This window comes from Myodes glareolus, chromosome 7 (genome assembly GCF_982192425.1).
Source record: "Myodes glareolus chromosome 7, mMyoGla1.1, whole genome shotgun sequence".
Classification (NCBI taxonomy): domain Eukaryota; kingdom Metazoa; phylum Chordata; class Mammalia; order Rodentia; family Cricetidae; genus Myodes; species Myodes glareolus.
Window position 1 is genome coordinate 20,063,350 of NC_142032.1, and position 16,910 is coordinate 20,080,259.

The following is a 16,910-nucleotide window of genomic DNA, read 5'->3' on the forward strand; positions in this document are numbered from 1 at the left end:
TTCTTCTTCATGGGAAGAGAAAGTATTTCTCAGTTATGGGCCAGGGTAGTCAACATGGCTAATTTTGAATAATAGAATGTTGATCAAATGATATGCATATATCACTTCTGAGTCAAGCCTCTAAAACCTCCCATAGTTCTTTCAGTTCACATTTCCTTAATCTGTGAAGCTGTAAATGAAGGGCTCTGAGATAGCAGAGCCACACCATGTAACAATCTCATACCCCTCGTGATATGAATGACTTAGGCATGGGAATACATCTCTGCTGTGATCTCAGCATTTAAGAGGCAAAGGCAGGAAGTTCCACACAAGGTTGAAGCCAGATTAGCCTACATGGTCAGTTCCTGGCCAGAATGAGCTACAGTCAGATCTGGTCTCAAATGGGGAAGGGGAGGAAAGGAAATGAAAGGGAAAAGAGAACAGGAAGGGGGAAGAGGAAGGGAAAGGAGGGGAGGGAGAAAAAGAGAGGAGAGGGGAAAAAAAGCAACAAAGGAAAAAAAAGGCTGGTGAGACAGCCCAGTGGGTAAGGGTTCTTGCCACCAAGACTGACAACCTGAGTTTGGTTCGCAGAACATATAACTGTAGAGAAAGCATCAACTTCCACAAGTTGTTCCCTGATTTCCATGTGTGAGTCTTGGCATATGTGCTTCCTACTATATATTTAACAAATAAACATAGAAATAAAAGGGAGGAGTGTTTCTTAATGCTATTTTTCTGCTGAACAGTAGTGCACACGCCTTTAATCCCAGCACTTGGGAGGCAGAAGCAGGCAGATCTCTGTGAGTTCAAGGACTGCCTGGTTTAGAGAGTGAGTTCCAGGACAGATATGGTTATTACACAGAGAAACCCTGTCTAGAAAAACAAAAAAAAAGAAAACGCTGTTTTTCTAGTTTCCACTTGGAAACCCCGCTTGTTCAAGCTGCAAAGCATCTTTCCCTGCTATCAGGTTTATTTGCAAGTGCTCTTCCCAGCACACCACTCTTCCCTGTATGACTAATGACACTCTCACTACTTGTTCCTCACAGGAACAAGAAGCAAACTAAACAGTCACTGAATGAGAACCACAACTTTACTATTTGAAGCACCTTTACAATGTGAGCTCTGTTTCCATAGTGACAGATACTCTAATCAACTGAATAGAATCCTGTCATAAGAATAGGGCAGGCAGCAAAAGGAAGAGATTCCTTTTATATTCTCCAGCAGCTGAATTTAGACTTGAGAAGTTGTCTCATCTCAGCCTCCTGGAAGAGAAGTGTTGACATTGACTCCGGAGAGCCTCAGAACTCACTAATGTTCTCTAGTAAGAGAGCTTTGGGGTACAAAAACACCACAAGACCCCTCATCAAACAAACTTATCTTTGCCACAGATAGACACCATTACAGAAAACTGCAACTGATCAAAATGCTGACATGTGAAACATAGTCTCAACTAATACACCTAGATATATTGCAACCCTTACACCCAAGGCTCACAAGTCACTGTGGACAAGGGGGTGGAAAGACTGAAAGAACCAGAAGAATAGGGAGCTTGCTGTTAGATTCTCTTCTAGAAATGTCAGAAGCTACAGCTGTGAAGTCTCACCAACATGGCTGCCTAAACATGAGCTGAACAAGACCACCACAGACAGTCATGCTAACATGGAAGGGGGGAAAAGCAAATGAGGCCTCCACCATGGACAAAGAGCTATAGGCAACTAGGAAATACTGAAAGCAATAGAATATAGCCTTTCACAGGGAAGAGCACAACAATTGGTTATCCAATACTAAATGGATAGCACTGAAAACATATATTAAAATAACATCATACATACAGACTAAACATGTTTTATATACTTAGAAACACACACACATACACACACAAATAATTAAAGACAAAAAGGTCATGAATTTGAAAAAGAACAGAGGGTGGGTAGGGAAGAGAAAATGAGAATTACATAATTCTCAAAAAACTAAAGATATTTAAAAAACACAATATGCATAGAATATTTACATTATGCCAGGCACTAGGTTATGTGTTTTATATAGATTATCTTGTTTAATCTTGATAATCACTCTACTAGATAATAACTATGCCTAACTTTAGTTTTACAGGGAGGACACTGAAAATACATTAAGGGATTCACTGCTTTGCCCATGGCTCACACAAATAAAAAGCTACAGAGGCCAGTGCCTTGATCTTAGCACTCAGGAAGTTGAGGTGGGAAGATCACAAGTTTAAGGTCAGCCTGGGCTCCATAACAAGATTATCTCCAATAGGAGAAAAAGTTACTGAGTAGAATTCAAACTCAAGCCTCTGACCCTTAGGCACTGCACCCTGGAAGCACCAGTAGAGCAAACCAGGAAACAGTTGTGGCTCTGTGCTATTTGCCTAGCAAAGAGAGGAAACTATAGAACATGGAGCAGGGAATATGTAAAAGGTTTCAGAGTCTAGGATGGTCCTGATCTAAGAGGATTTCAGGTAAAGGACCAGATTCTGAAGCAACAATGATCACACAAGGTGTTCTTAAACTAGTATCAGTAAATTCCTGAAGTCATATGAAATCAAGTATGGATCAAGCACTGTTTCAAAGAGGAAAGAGTTGGGAACGGTCCCAACTCTTTATAATAGTCTCAATTAACAACACACACAAGGGATGTATCAATCCACACCATGAGAATTTGTCTAGAACTGATTCTTCTCCTTTCTCCTTTCTCCTTTCCCCTCCCACCCTCCCTTTTCCTTCCTTCCTTGTGGTGTTGTGAACTGAACCCCGGGCCTTGCATATGCTGAGTTAAGTGTTCTAGCACTGAGCTAACACACCCAGTCCAGGACCTCTATTCTGATATACTCAGATGAGCCCCAGGATTCCACAGCATGAAGGTGGGGGAGGGAAATTCCATGGTAGTACTCTGTAGGGAGTTGAGACAGATACTTCACTCTAACCCTAAGCCCAACCACATTCTCTTTTTGCATAAGGCTGGCATAGTGGAACACTCTACAGACTTGGGTACTTGGGAGGTGGATCACAAGAGGATACTGTGTTTAGAACTCATTTGGACAACATGACAAGACCTTAAAAAGAAAGAGGGACTGGAAACATGGCTCGGTTGTTAAAAGCATTTGCTGCTCTTGGAGAAGTAGAGTTCAGTTCCTAGCACCCATATGAGGAGACTCAGAACCACCTGTAATTCCAGTTCCAGAGAATCTAATGCCTTCTGGCTTTTGTTGGCACCTGCACACAGGAGCACAATACACACATACTGATATACACACACAGAAATTTCTTACTAAAAAAAAAAAAAAAAAAAGTGAGAGAAGGAAGGAAAGAAAAAAACTGAGAAACTGTGTACCTAAATCTTGTTCCAGAAGTCTTTGTGAATGAGCAATTAAAGTACCTAGGTTTATAGCCAGATTTCTACAATGAGATTTCTAAGATTGTATATAATATGCATGTGTGTCCTTCAAGATGATCAAATTGTAAGCCCATTCCTCCCACCCACCCCCAAAAGACTGAGTATTCCAGATTTAAACAAAACCTCCCTGAAACCACTGTTCCACTAATAGAGATCAGGGCTCAGCACACCTTTAGCAAAGCACTAAAGATCCCAGAAAAGGGTCACTGACCTTTGTACGGGGTACAATGTTGAGTTCCAGTTTTTGGTCCACCAAGCTAGCCCCTGCCTCTGAGAGATAACCCTGGTTGAGGACAAGGCAGTCACGGCCAAAGCAGCATGGACAACACAACTTCTGTAGCCACTTGGTCCACTTAGGATTAAGTTGCCCGTATGGCTCTTCATTCTTGGGTTTGAAGACAGCAACGATCTTCTACATAGTCAAAAGAAAAAGAAGACAGAGAGGGTGACTTGGAAGCCTGGAGTATCTGAGTAGTAGATCCCATACTTAGCATTTATGAGGCCTTTGACTCAGTGGAGATAGGCTGCTAGAAAGAGCTATGGCCAAAGACAGCAGATACCCCATTCTTGCTTTACACCTTTGTTTTCCCCATTTCTAACCTCTAATGCAACTGTGCTTCAAAGTAAATTGGGTTTGTATGTTCTTAGGAGCAAAACCCAGAAACCAACTTGATGATACATTTTTTTCTTTTTCTTTTCTTTTTTTTTTTTTGTGACAGGGTTTCTCTGTGCAACAGTCCTGGCTATATTGGAACTTGCTTTGTACACCAGGCTGGCCTCAAATTCAGAGAGACCCGTCTGCTACCTCTGCCTCCCGAGTACTGGGATTAAAAACGCACACCACCACCCGGCTTGCTAATACATCTTGATAGGCAACAATCCTATGCTAATACAGCACAGTTTCCTAAAAACTGTTATAGTTATATTCTCTCTAAAAGGATATAACTCACTATATATCAATGGCCCCAAATTAATCCTTTCCCCTAAAATGAAACATTAACTTATTGGATTATATATTTTTTGTAAGAACCTCTGTCCCATTTATCCCATTAACAGTTTTCTTTATTATAGTATGTCACAAACTTAGTACCATCAAACTCCAACTTCCAGGGTGTGTGTATATGTATATACTGTCGTTGCTATCAATTACATAAAGACTCAGAGATGGAGAGATGGCTCAGCAGTTAAGAGTGCTTGCTTTGCAACTTAGGATCAGAACTTAGGTCCTGGCACCCAAGTAGCAAGTTGAGCATCCCTGCAAATGCCTCTAACATCAGTTCCAAAATGAGTGGAAGCAGAATATTGCTGGACTTGCTGGCTTTCAGTCTAGGAAAAAAAAAAAAAAAGAAGAAGAAGGGACATGAAGTATTACAGAATGAGGTTAAGAAAATTGTTGGCAGTGACTCATTTCCTCTATCACACTTATGTTAATAAAACTGAAAAAGAAGTTTAAGAAACACAATCTAATAACAAGACAACCAAAGAGGAAACAAAAAGTATAGCAGGAAAAAGAATGTAGTTAGAATTGGGATTCTTAAATTCTGATAGGCAAAGGTTTAAGAAAAAAGAACCCACAATTCATTTTCTCTATCCTAAAGTAATTAAATCTGTTTTTCTGGCTTTATTTGTAGAGTCAGGTTCTTACTGTACATCCCTGGCTGTCTTGGAACTCGGCTGTACAGACCTTCTGACCTCCTCTACCTCTCTAGTGCTGGGATTAAAGGTGTGCTCCACCATGTCTAGACTCGGAATGTCTTCTTTCACAGAACCTTAGTCCCTCTGGATTTATTTATCTTATTCTTTCCAGAACCCAAACTGGTGATTCTAAGGAAGAAAAGCAGATACGCTAACCAAGGGATTCATCTCATTACTCTTTTCCTTCTTCCCTTAACTCATAGCCAACCCAGGTTGTCTGGGTCATAATTTCCTCAGTTAGAGTAGGTGACAGAAGACAACACGTACCCATCTCCTCCATTAGTTGAGTTCCAGTGAACTTACTCATCCCATCTCTAACAAGAAGCAGTTAAGTCTTGAAGTCAGACCTTTAAAAATCTCCTTGCAAGGATTTGAAAAGGCAAGAGAAACCCAGAACTCTCTTTTTTTCCCAAACAAATTTATTTTTAAAGTCAAACTCATTTATTGGTAAAACTAAAATATAAACCATATTATAAGTATTTGTAATTAATTTTTAAAGACAGTCTCACTAAGTAGCTCTGGCTGGTCTATAACTTATTATATAGACCAGACTAGTTGAACTCACAGGAATCTGTCTGCCTCTGCCTCCTCAGTGATGAAACCACATCCCAGCACGGAATTACTTTCTTATCCAGAGTGGCATGCCAGTCTCTGTGCTCATCCTGAACAGTCTCTGGAAAGCAGAGCAGCAGCCACAGGCTCTCAGCTGTGAGCAGCGCTGCTAAGACTGCTGAAACGAACTCCTCACCAGTGTAGCTTGCAGCATGCAGCCTCCAGTGAGAGGGGGGTGGAGATATTCCAGATACCGGGGAGGGCTGAGAAGTACTGGGAATAAATTAAATTCTTCCACTTAAAGAAAGCAGAACTTGAAGGCCAAGCTGCAGACAAGTGTCATTTATGTACTGACTGTCAGGCTCCTCAATTTTCTCCCACTATGAGGAGAGCATGCACTGGCTCTTCAAAAGAATAAAAAAGTATGGTTACCTCAGTCACACAGGGGCTCCATTGGAGAATACTGTCTGGATTAAATAATTGAGGGAATAAAACAGGAGGAAGAATGGAAAGCTGGAAGAACATTCAGAGAGACAGACAGACAGACAGACAGATAGACAGACAAGGACTAAGAATAGACCTCAGTGCAATTCAGTTCTGCTACAATTTGATCAGGACCTAGTTTGTGCATGCATGTGGTAGTTTCCTCAACAGACACAAAACAGCCTCTGCCCTAATTTCCAAAGACATGATGACTGCATATAGTGAACTATGTCACTAACAAATCAAGAATACTCTCAAAAGCACTCAAATTTAAATGCCAGTATTTAGCTAAGAAAGAAAATGACTGGCTTTCCTCATCATTTTCTCTCCCTAGATAGTCAATTCCTCTGTTACACCCCGAATGTATCAGTTTGGTGCTGATTTTAAAAGCATTTTTTTTTCTTAATGGCCACTTACTAATCTCCCTGTTTAATGAAGAATAATGCACAGAAACCTGAAATAGTAGTAGTCTGTGAATAAAAAAAGAACTGTACCAAGAACTGTGGTACATTGGGTGCCAAATGTAGCAAGTTGGGTACCAAAAGAGACAGAATTGGAGTTCAACCCAAAAACCAGAAAAGCAAAGCAGCCAAGCAACTAGGGAAGTATTACCTCTACCAAGGTTGGGTGACTATAGACTAAGCAGTAAGAGCCTCTCTCCTCTCCCATTTTATATTTCCTCTAGTGCTGGGATTAAAGGCATGTGACTTCCTAGAACTGGAATTAAAGGTGTAGGCCACCACTACCTGGATTTGTTTCTATACTGATCTTGTGGAACCCAGGGTGGCCTTGAACTCACAAAGATCCATCTGCCTCTGTCTCCCAAATCCTGGGATAAAAGGTATAAGTCACCATTGCCTAACTTCTAGTGGCTTTAGTTTTGCTTTTGGTCTTCAGGTAAGATTTATTTATCAAAATACAAATAATATACCACTACAAAGAACCAAAAGACTTCTTACTAGCTGGTGTCGGAACTCACAACCAATTACTGGAACCTAAATTTCAGATGGCTAACTAACCAGCAGTGACAAGCATAAGGATGTGATAAAGTGACCGCTGACAAGGCAAAGTGTCACATATTTGCAGCCCCAACTACACACCAGAAAGACTGAAGATCACTGAAGCCCTGAGGTACAAGGCCAGCCTGGGAAACAATGCCGAGCCCCCCACCCACCCATAAACAAAGCAATCCAGGTCTGGTGGTGCTACACAGTAACCAAAGTTTTGAAAATAACCATTTTCAAAAGTTTTTGCAAAACCATGTAATATCTGAATTGATAGAAGACCACTGACTTTTCATACCTTCCTTGGTTCTCAGGGTTTCAGTATCTCTTCACATCTCTGCTCTATATACAAAGGGAAATGAGACTAAGAGCAGATAAACAAAGCCTAAAGTTACTATGAACATACTTATCCCTGAGCCCTCAAAAGAAAATTTCAGTGAGCCCTGGGCCAAACTCTAAGAATGACTGTGCACTGCAAACTATTTTACTCATAACTTGGGCGTGCAAAAGATCGTTGTACCAGACAGCAGATAAAGCTTAAAATCTCATGACCTACATCCATATAGGATAGAGAACATTAATTATATCATTTAAGTGTTTTGCTTCTTAAGTTTTGGTGATGGCTATCAATATGGTTCTTAACCAAGTGGAAGGATGGGAGAATTCTTTTGGATGGATGTCAGTAGAGAACTTGAGGAAGCCAGTTTTATCCTATGGCACTGGCTCTGGGAACTGAGTTAAAGGCCAGCCTGGGTCAAAAAATTCCAGGTCTGGCTGGGTTACACAATGAGATCCTGTCTCCAAAAATCAATCAATCAAGGAAATGAAATGCATATATATATATGTATAAAAGTATATATAATTTACATACATATATATTTTTTTAAAGTTGAAAATCACTGATATGATATAAAGTTCCTAGAATATGTGGATGGATACTCCTGCAGACACTGCAATTGGTAATTTTATGCAAAAACTAAGAAGTATTAGTTAATGAATTGCTATTCTCAGTGGTTATGAGAATATTGTATCAAAATTATACTACACAACACCATGTATCCAAGAAAGCCTACCATAGGTCAATGGTATAATGGGTATAAAACTATGAAAGAGGACAAAATGAAGTAAGTCATGAAGGAACACACCTGTAATCCAAGGAACTCAGGAGGTGCAGGCAGGAGAATCAAGAGTACTAAGTCATTCTCAAATAGCTAGAATGAGGTTAGCCAGGGCTACCTGAGACCATTTAAAAAGAGAAACAAAAACAAAAGAGCAAAATGGAGAAAACTCTTGACTATGTACCTGCTAAGTACTAGGAACTACCTGGGGCTTTCATGTGTGATATCTCATTTCACCCCATCCCCTGAGGACAGGGTCTTACTTTACTATGTAGCCCTGGCTGGCCTGAAAGACATTATATAAATCAGGCTGAACTGAGATTTACAGAGCTCTGCCTACCTCTGCCTCCTAAGGGTTGGGGTTATAGGCCTGCACCACCATGCCTGGCTCATTAATCTTCTTTAACTAGTTAGACCACGTGTTCTTCAGTTCCTGGGACTATGAAGACCGTAGAGGAGTAATGCTGAGGAAATACCTCTAGAGCTGAGTGAACATGAGATCTGAAGCACCAAGGATGTAAAGTGAGGAGGGGTAATGTGAGCACACATCACCATGACAACTTCTAATCTAGCATTTTCCATTTTACTGTTCCAGGTCCTAACTTGATCATCCTGTGGCAGAAACTAACATAAACTGGGAAGTGGAATCAAGGCTGTCATAGTGAAGAATCTCTCAGAACAAGCTGGCTTATTTGCTGCTCTTCTGGAGTGTCTGAGCACAATTTCCAGCACCAACATCAGGTGGCTCCCACCTGCCTGCAGCCCTGGTTCCGGGGCAACCAACACCCACTTCTGATCTCCCTGGGAACCCACACAAGTGGCATACTAACATGCAGACACACTCATATATAAAATAAATTAAAATTAAAATAGGCTGGGCATGGTGCTGTACACCTTTAATTCTAGCCATAACGAGGCTGGGTTAACATAGTGATTTTCAAGCCAGCCAGGGCTACATCATGAGATCTTGTTTCAAAAACAAACAACAAAAAATTAATTTTAAAATATTAAAAAAAGATATTTCAGATTGTTCCAAAAGTAGTTATTGCACACACTACTGGTCCTCCTGTTTCCCCTCTGCCTAACATAAGACATCTAATTTATCTTGTAGGCAAGATAAAGACTACAACTCCCAGAAACTAACTACAACTATGTTCTGGACAATAGAATGTAGGCAGAGAAATCTGGTGCAACTTCTATGAAGGGCCCAAAAGGGTGGAGACACATTCTTTCTCTCCCTTCTTCCAATGGCTGACAAACAAGTAAACTTGAGTAGCCATTTTAGAAGATGCAGCATAGGCCACATGCTAAGGACAGCTGAATCTGGGATTGAAGTGAAGAGCCATGCTGGTTCTGAGAAGCCTAGAGACTTCCTTTACATTTAAGATAAATACACCTTTTTTTTTTGGTCATTACTATTTTAAAATATCCGTCACACATAGGCAAGTCCAATACTAACCAACAGCAAAGCTAAAAAGAGAAACCATGAATTCAGATGCCTGACTTCCAGGAGTCAGACCTCGGGAGCCAAGAAGTCTGCATTACTAGGGAAGGGACCTTGTGCAAATCAATGTCACCTGTGGAGATAAGACAGTACCAACTTCTAAGGTTATGGGGAATGAGTGTTAGCATTTATAAAGCACTTAAAAACAGTATTGGCATAAGGTAAGCACTATTTAAACATTAATTAAATAAATAAATGCCTTTGGTACAGTTTCTAAGGTGAAAATACCAACCACAGTGTGTCTGTGGACCAGTCTATCTTCCCCACAAGCATTTAGAAAGTGGCCCCTGTCCTAAACCACATTTTCAATGGGAGCAGAACAATCATACTGATAATTTTGGGGGGATATCTGTGTATATTTTTACCTCTAACAGAGAATAGTGGTCAGGAAATTAAGACGCTGGGCTCCTGAACACCACCAAAAACAACACAACAGGAACAAAAGCCCCCGGCCTATGGTTTGGCCTCTCTCTGTGTATGTACTGAGGTGATAGAAGTGACAGATCCCACCTATCAAAGCACTAGATCATTTCCAAGCTGATCTAACATACTTCTTCTTTTTAATGGTTTTTAAAGACATCGTTTCTCAGTATAATAGTCCTAGCTGTCCTGGAACTCATTCTAAAGACCAGGCTAGCAGAACTCAAGAGCTCCACCTGCTTCTGCCTCCCAAAAGCTGAGATTAAATGTGTGTGCCACCACCACCCGGCACTGACATACGTCTAAATGAGAAAAAAAAAATCTTACTATGGCTATGGAAAGATCTAGCAACAGGCTAACCATTACCCACCTGCCCCCAAACACAACTACTACCTTAAAGCGCATTCTGTGTCATACCGTCGCCTGTCTGTACCCCTCAAAAAAGAGAAAACCTTGCTGACTTATTTTGTTGTGCTGGGAGCTGACTCATGGACCTGCATATTCTCAAAGCTTTCTCCAGTCCAGTTTATACAAACACAGTGGACAGAATTGCTCTTACATTTTGGTAATCTCAGGGACAACTCTGGGTGAATAGATTAGTAATGAACTCTGTCAAGAGCTGCAATTACAGCCCTTCCTGGCCACTTAGACACACAACAGCATGCTACCCATCTAAAGAGACCACATGGGGGCTGGAAAGATGGATCAAAAGCTAAGAGCTGGCTGCTCTTCTAGAGGACCCAGGGTTCAATCCTCAGCACCCACAAGACAGCTCACAACCATCTACAACTCCAGTTCTAAGGGATCCAACATCCCCTTCTGGCCTGTCCCAACATCAGGCATGTACATGGTACACAGACACATAAATGCAAAGTACCAATACACATAAATAAAGTTCTAAATTTTAAAAGAAAAATTTAAAAAAATCACACAAAAAATACGGCTTCATAGTGGTGGCACATGCTTTTAATCCCAGCACTTGGGAGACAGAGGCAGGCAGAATTCTGAGCTCAGGTCCAGCCTGATCTATAGAGTGAGTTCCAAAACAGCCAAAGCTACACAGAGAAACCCTATCTTGGGGGGGGGGGGTGCAAGGGAATTTTGAGGTAATTTTAACATCCATTATTTTAATACATATAATAGTACATTTAAAAAATAAACCATTTTGGCATATTTGAAAATGTCAACAGTTAAGACAAGACATTTCCTGACCTACTAGTCCTCTAATAGCTCTGGTCTGATCTGTGTCCAAATTTTTAAATTCTTATTAAGTTCTCAAAAGGATAAAGTCACTTCTCAACTGCCCTGGTCATCTCATGCCCCATGTTATTCTATTTCCATACCCCCAGTACACAAGCAAGGGACAAAATTAAGGTCAGCAAAACTCTGCCTTAGTTAAGCAAACTGCAGATGGGTTTGGAAGAGAATAAAGGGCAGGAGACAGTCTCCTGTATTTAAAGCTCCACGTTCCAAAACGAGGAACCATAAGCAACGATGCGAACCTTTTCCCAGAAGTGAGCAATAACCAGGACAGATGGCACTGATGAGTCCACCCACGCTGTCACCGATGGCTGTTAATAAGAAATTTGGGATCCCGACACAGGCAACCCCACAACACAGAGGCTGGAATTAAATCCTCAGAGCCCGTGATGGGTCAACAGATCCACAGAACAGGGAAACACTGCTTTGGGCCAACGTGAGAAAAATAAATAAAATGTGAGCGAGAATAAGCCTAAAGCCCCGAATCTGGAGGCAATGGCCGGATGCTTGTCCCAGTAGTTTGAATCTAAGGGACCGACTGGAAAAAGGATCGGTTAGCACTTCTCTGCTTGGTATCTGGTCAGTTTCCTCTTTTCACTTTCCGCTCACGCTTCCCCATCAAAAAGGTTCTGATTGATTTCTTCATTCTGAGAGGTTTCCCCATATCTAGTCCCCAGAAGCATCCCCCATACAGTCAGAGAGTGCTGACGCTGAAGTTTCTCCTCGGTATCCTTTCGATTTCCCTTCTCCCCGGTCCCGGGGCATCGTCCCCGCCACGCCCGCGCCCCCACGCTCACCCCCTGAGAGTCCTTGACGAAGTAGCTTCCGCTGGAGCCCTGGTAGATGCGCTCGGGATAGATGCAGCACTCGATTGCCACCTCGGCCTGCCGCACCACTACCTCGAACTCGGGGTCCTCCGGGAAGTCGTTCCGCTCGCGGTGCGTCTGAACAGCGTGCGCCGCCGCGGCCGCCTGGGCGGCAAGGGCCTGGGCCTGCGCCGCCACCGTGTGGTTCTGGCCCTGCGCCGCCGCGCCCCGGGCCCGGTCCAGCAGAGGCTGCCGCTCCCGGTCGTGGCCGGGCGAGCACGGAGGAGACGGGCCGGAGGCGGCCGCCGCCACGCGGACCGCGCCCCCGGGTACCTGCGGAAAGTGAGCTCCCGAGCCCGACGGGAACGTGTACTCTGGGGGTTGGGCCCGTTCGGGGGACACTAGCGGGCTCGTCTCGTCCATCCCTCAGACCGCCGGCTCGGGGACCCGGCGCGCTCCCCACCAGCGAGCTCGCGGCCGCGACCAATCCGCGGCACTCCCCACCTCCCGCCTGGCCAACCAGGGCGCGGTGCCGCCGTAGCCCCGCCCCCAGTCTTCCCTGTTTACTTGGCGACGCGTAGGCACGGCCCCTCGCGCTCGAACAGGGGCCAATCAGAACCTCGCCTACGCAATCGCGGCCTCCACAGCTTTCGCGTCACCTTCTGTGAAGATTGCGCATGTTCCACGAGACAAACTCGGGTCAGGCACGCCCTCTGCCCTTAGCCCTGCCCCAGCTTCCAATTGGCCGCCAGGTTGTCGGCCGCTTTCAATAGCTCTCTTCTTAGTCACATGTTAATTGAGTGCCAACGATGAACTGGCTGTGAAATTGCAAAATGCCATTTTTGTCAGTAAGCACAAAGAATTGCGAAGACAACGATGAAGGTGCCCCACTCACCCCATGCTATCTCAATAACTTAAAAATCCCAACCATGGGCAAGAGAGATGGCTCAGCGGTTAAGAGCACTAACTGCTCTTCCAGAGGTCCTGAGTTCAATTCCCAGCAACTGCATTGTGGCTCACAACCACCTGTAATGGGATCTGGTGCCCTCTTCTGGCCTACAGGTAGGATACTGTATAAATTTAAAAAAAAAAATCCCAACCCTCTTGCAATTTACAAAGTGTCTGAGCCAATGATTCTATCCTTTATCTGATCCTTGAGGAAAGCTTTGGCCCCTTGAAAATAAAAAGCTCATGACTTTATTCACATCAAATGGTGTTTGTTTTCATTAGTGAAAGGAAGAAGAAAATAATTCCTCTGTCCTCACTCTGGATAAACACTGTCCAGAGACAGCCACAGATAAATAAATAGTTTATAGACTTAAAAATAGGCTGGAGAGTGAGTGAAAACTGTGTCCAGCGCCTGTACTAACAGCCAGCTCCTAAAGGAAGAAACTGGATCACTGACAGGAGAAGAAAGGAAAGAAACGCCGTACACACAAGGCATTGTCAAAAGAAAGAGGAAGAAGGCTAAAGCTTAATTAGGACAGCCTGCTTGGCTGAGGGAAGCAGTAGAGGGCATATGAAGGGTAGATACTGATACCAAGAGCCTTGGAGGAAAGAGCTTGGTAGAGGGCAGGGGTGTGTGGTGGTGCAAACTACACATCAAACACCTCTGTTGTAGAAAATTATTTAAGGTATGTTACTTTTGTTTATGCTGCATTTGTTTAACCCTGTGAAGCTGTGATTCTTTGCCTATCTAAAACACGTGATGGTCTAATAAAGAGCTGAATGGCCGAGAGTGAGGCAGGAGCAAGGAAAGGTGGGGCTGTCAGGCAGAGAGTATAAATGGAAGGAGAAACAAGACAAAAAGAGGAGCAAAGGAACAGCAAGAGAACAGGAGAGGAGGATGCTAGGGGTCAGTCACCCAGCTAGCAGGCCACGGAGTATAAAGGAAAGTAAGACACACAGAAGTGAGAAAGATAAAAGCCCAGAGGGAAAAGGTAGACAGTTAATTTAAGAAAAGAAAAGCTGGCTAGAAACAAGCAAAGCTAAGACCAGGCACTCATAACTAAAAGTAAACCTCAGTGTGTTATTTATTTGGGAACTAGATGGTGGGCTCTCCAAAAAGCCAAAAGAGTAAAACATCTCACACAACACTCCATATCAAATCCACTCCAAACCCAGACACTGAGTGGAGAGTGGATGCTGCAGGGATGGATCAACAGTTAAGAGCGCTTGCCACTCTTGAAGAGGAATGGAATTCAGTTCCCAGCACTCACATTAGGTGGCTCACAACCACCTATAACTCCAGCTCCAGGGATCTGACACACACATGCATGCACACACGCACGCTCGCACGCATGCGCACACATGCACGCACACATGATAATAACAGCAATAATTAATTTAATAAAGTTAAAGTGTAGAATTAATACATAGAAACATGGGCTTGGATATCAGAGACATTTGAGCTTAAACTCTGTTCTCTAAACGATTAGAAATTTTTAAGAAGGTAATTTTTAAAACTCCTCATCTATAAAATGGGAATAATCGCCCTTACCTCACTTGATTTAAGAAAAGACTTTGTAAGTAACACGTCTAACGTTGTACTCAGGACCTAAATAGCCCTCCACAGATGTTCCCCTTTCGTTGATGCTGGGATTATTGTTAACATTATTTTTGTTTTTCTTCTCAGAGCCACCAGCAGAACAAAGAGTAGCCACAGAAAATAACCAACAACATAATCTCCAATATTTTATAATCATGCCTTAATATTTTGTTTATTTAATTTTGTGTATGTATGTGTGTGTGTCACGTGTGTACATGAGGTCAAAGGACAATAACTGGTTCTCATCTTCTATTATGTGAGTTCCAGGGATCAAACTCAGGTTGTCAGGCTTGGTGGCAAGTATCTACCTGCTGAACCATCTCACCTTGCACCCATAATTCTACTTTCTTGAGTCAAATTACTGCTCCAACTCACCAGAAGTACTAAATTGAAAGAGCTATTGTTTGGTTGTATTATGAAAATATCCCAAATGAATCCCTCTATGCCTGAGTGAATAACTCAGTAGTAGATTGTTTGATTACCTTATACAAGACCCCATGTCCAACCCCAGCACAACAACAACAACAAAAAAAAAATCAAAGAACCATACTGAGCAAAGGCCTACATAGAGTTCCATTGGCCTTTCAGTCATAACCGATGCAGTGACATCTGCTTCCTGTGTCCTTAGAACCATGGAAATGATGTGTGGTATCCTCCATATCCTTGAGCTTGTGGACTTAAAATTATGGGCAAGAAAAGTTCTCTGTGGAATTCTGAGTTTTCTCTCTAGAGGTCCCCTCAGGCTTTATTTCTTATCGCCCTCTTAGAACTTAATTACCCTTTTACTTAAGCATGTCGGAGCCTGTCCTCCTACATGTGGAGAGCTAGCACTTCCCCAGCGGTAAGTATGTACTGGGTATTGTTTTAGATGTTTTACGTGGATGAACTCATTTAACTGTCATTATAACTCCTATGATGTTAGATGCTGCGTCCTAAGGAGATCAAGGTTTGCCTGTACCTAACAAGCCATCTTGCTGATCAAGGAAACTACATTGTTGTAAGCTTCCTGTAATTTACAGGTCCTTCCAGGATTTGACCTCATACAATCTATGATTTTATCTAATTTCTTCATATTTTCAAACATGAATTCTAATAAGTTCCTGTTCCTTACACTCCTTTTCTCAATGATTGTAGTTTAGTCTACAACTGATGTACAGGCTAGCTTATATTACCAAGTGTGTATTAGTGCCATATTAAATCTATTGTTCTAACTTCAGTTTACAGGCTAGAGAACTTAATAAGTGACTCAAAAACATACTGTTAGCCGCAGAGATAGAATTTGAATGCAGAATCAAAATCTTTTGAACACAGAATCCAAATCTTTTGTAAAATATTCTTTTTTAATTATTTATTTTACTTTTATGTGCATTAGTGTTTTGCCTGCATGTATGTCTGTATGAGGGTTTAGGATCCCTTAAAACTGGAGTTACAGTTGTGAGCTGTCATGTGGGTGATGGGAACCCAGGTCCGCTGGAAGAGCAGCCATTGCTCTTAACCACTGGGCCATCTCCCCAGTCCAGACTCCAAATCTTTTAAAAATATCTTCCAACAACCATCCCTTTTTCATTGTGTTCTCATATGAGGCCTGACATTATTATTGTCATCATTGTTATTTTTCTAACCTGTGGATGAAGAAATTCCAATCCAAAAAGCAATCTGAAGCAATTTGCTTTGTCTTGTAATATGTAATTAGTCCCACTAGAGAAGCTTTCCCAAGCTCGGCAGAACTTGACACCATGCTGCGCGCACACAGTTCAGTAAACAAAAATGACTTCACGGATATTTGGGAACAGTATCTGGGAAGACTTGCTCCAATAATGGCAATATATTTAAATACAAAGGATATGGGACATAAGTCCTTGTGCATGCAGAAGTGCAGCACCTTGCTAATTATAAAACTGAGCTTCTAAAACTGGATGTAGGTTCTTTCTTTATACTTAGCGGTGGAGTTGTTTATGAATATAAAGATCAGAACCTCTTGAGCTGGTGGCCACTTTGGACACACATTCGACCTTATATGGGATTAAAGCTTCTGCCTGGAAGTCTCTGGAGAGATGAAACTTGGGTCCTTCTTTTCTCTTGGTCTTATCGTGATGGGACAGAAGGCTCAGCCCCACCCCTCTTTCA

At 42.4% G+C, this 16,910-nt stretch overlaps 1 protein-coding gene across 1 annotated transcript in view; it reads right to left on the reverse strand.

Annotated features, from left to right (window-relative positions):
- The window catches only part of Pi4k2a (phosphatidylinositol 4-kinase type 2 alpha), a 32,423-nt gene extending 19,727 nt beyond the window's left edge, over positions 1–12,696 (reverse strand). The window contains exons 1-2 of the mRNA XM_085693949.2: positions 12,227–12,696; positions 3,605–3,805 (exon numbers count right to left, since the gene is read on the reverse strand). Coding sequence (XP_085550075.1) covers positions 3,605–3,805; positions 12,227–12,658 — 633 coding nt within the window. The 5' untranslated portion in view covers positions 12,659–12,696. The remainder of the gene's footprint in view (positions 1–3,604; positions 3,806–12,226) is intronic.
- Positions 12,697–16,910: the final 4,214 nt, after the last annotated feature.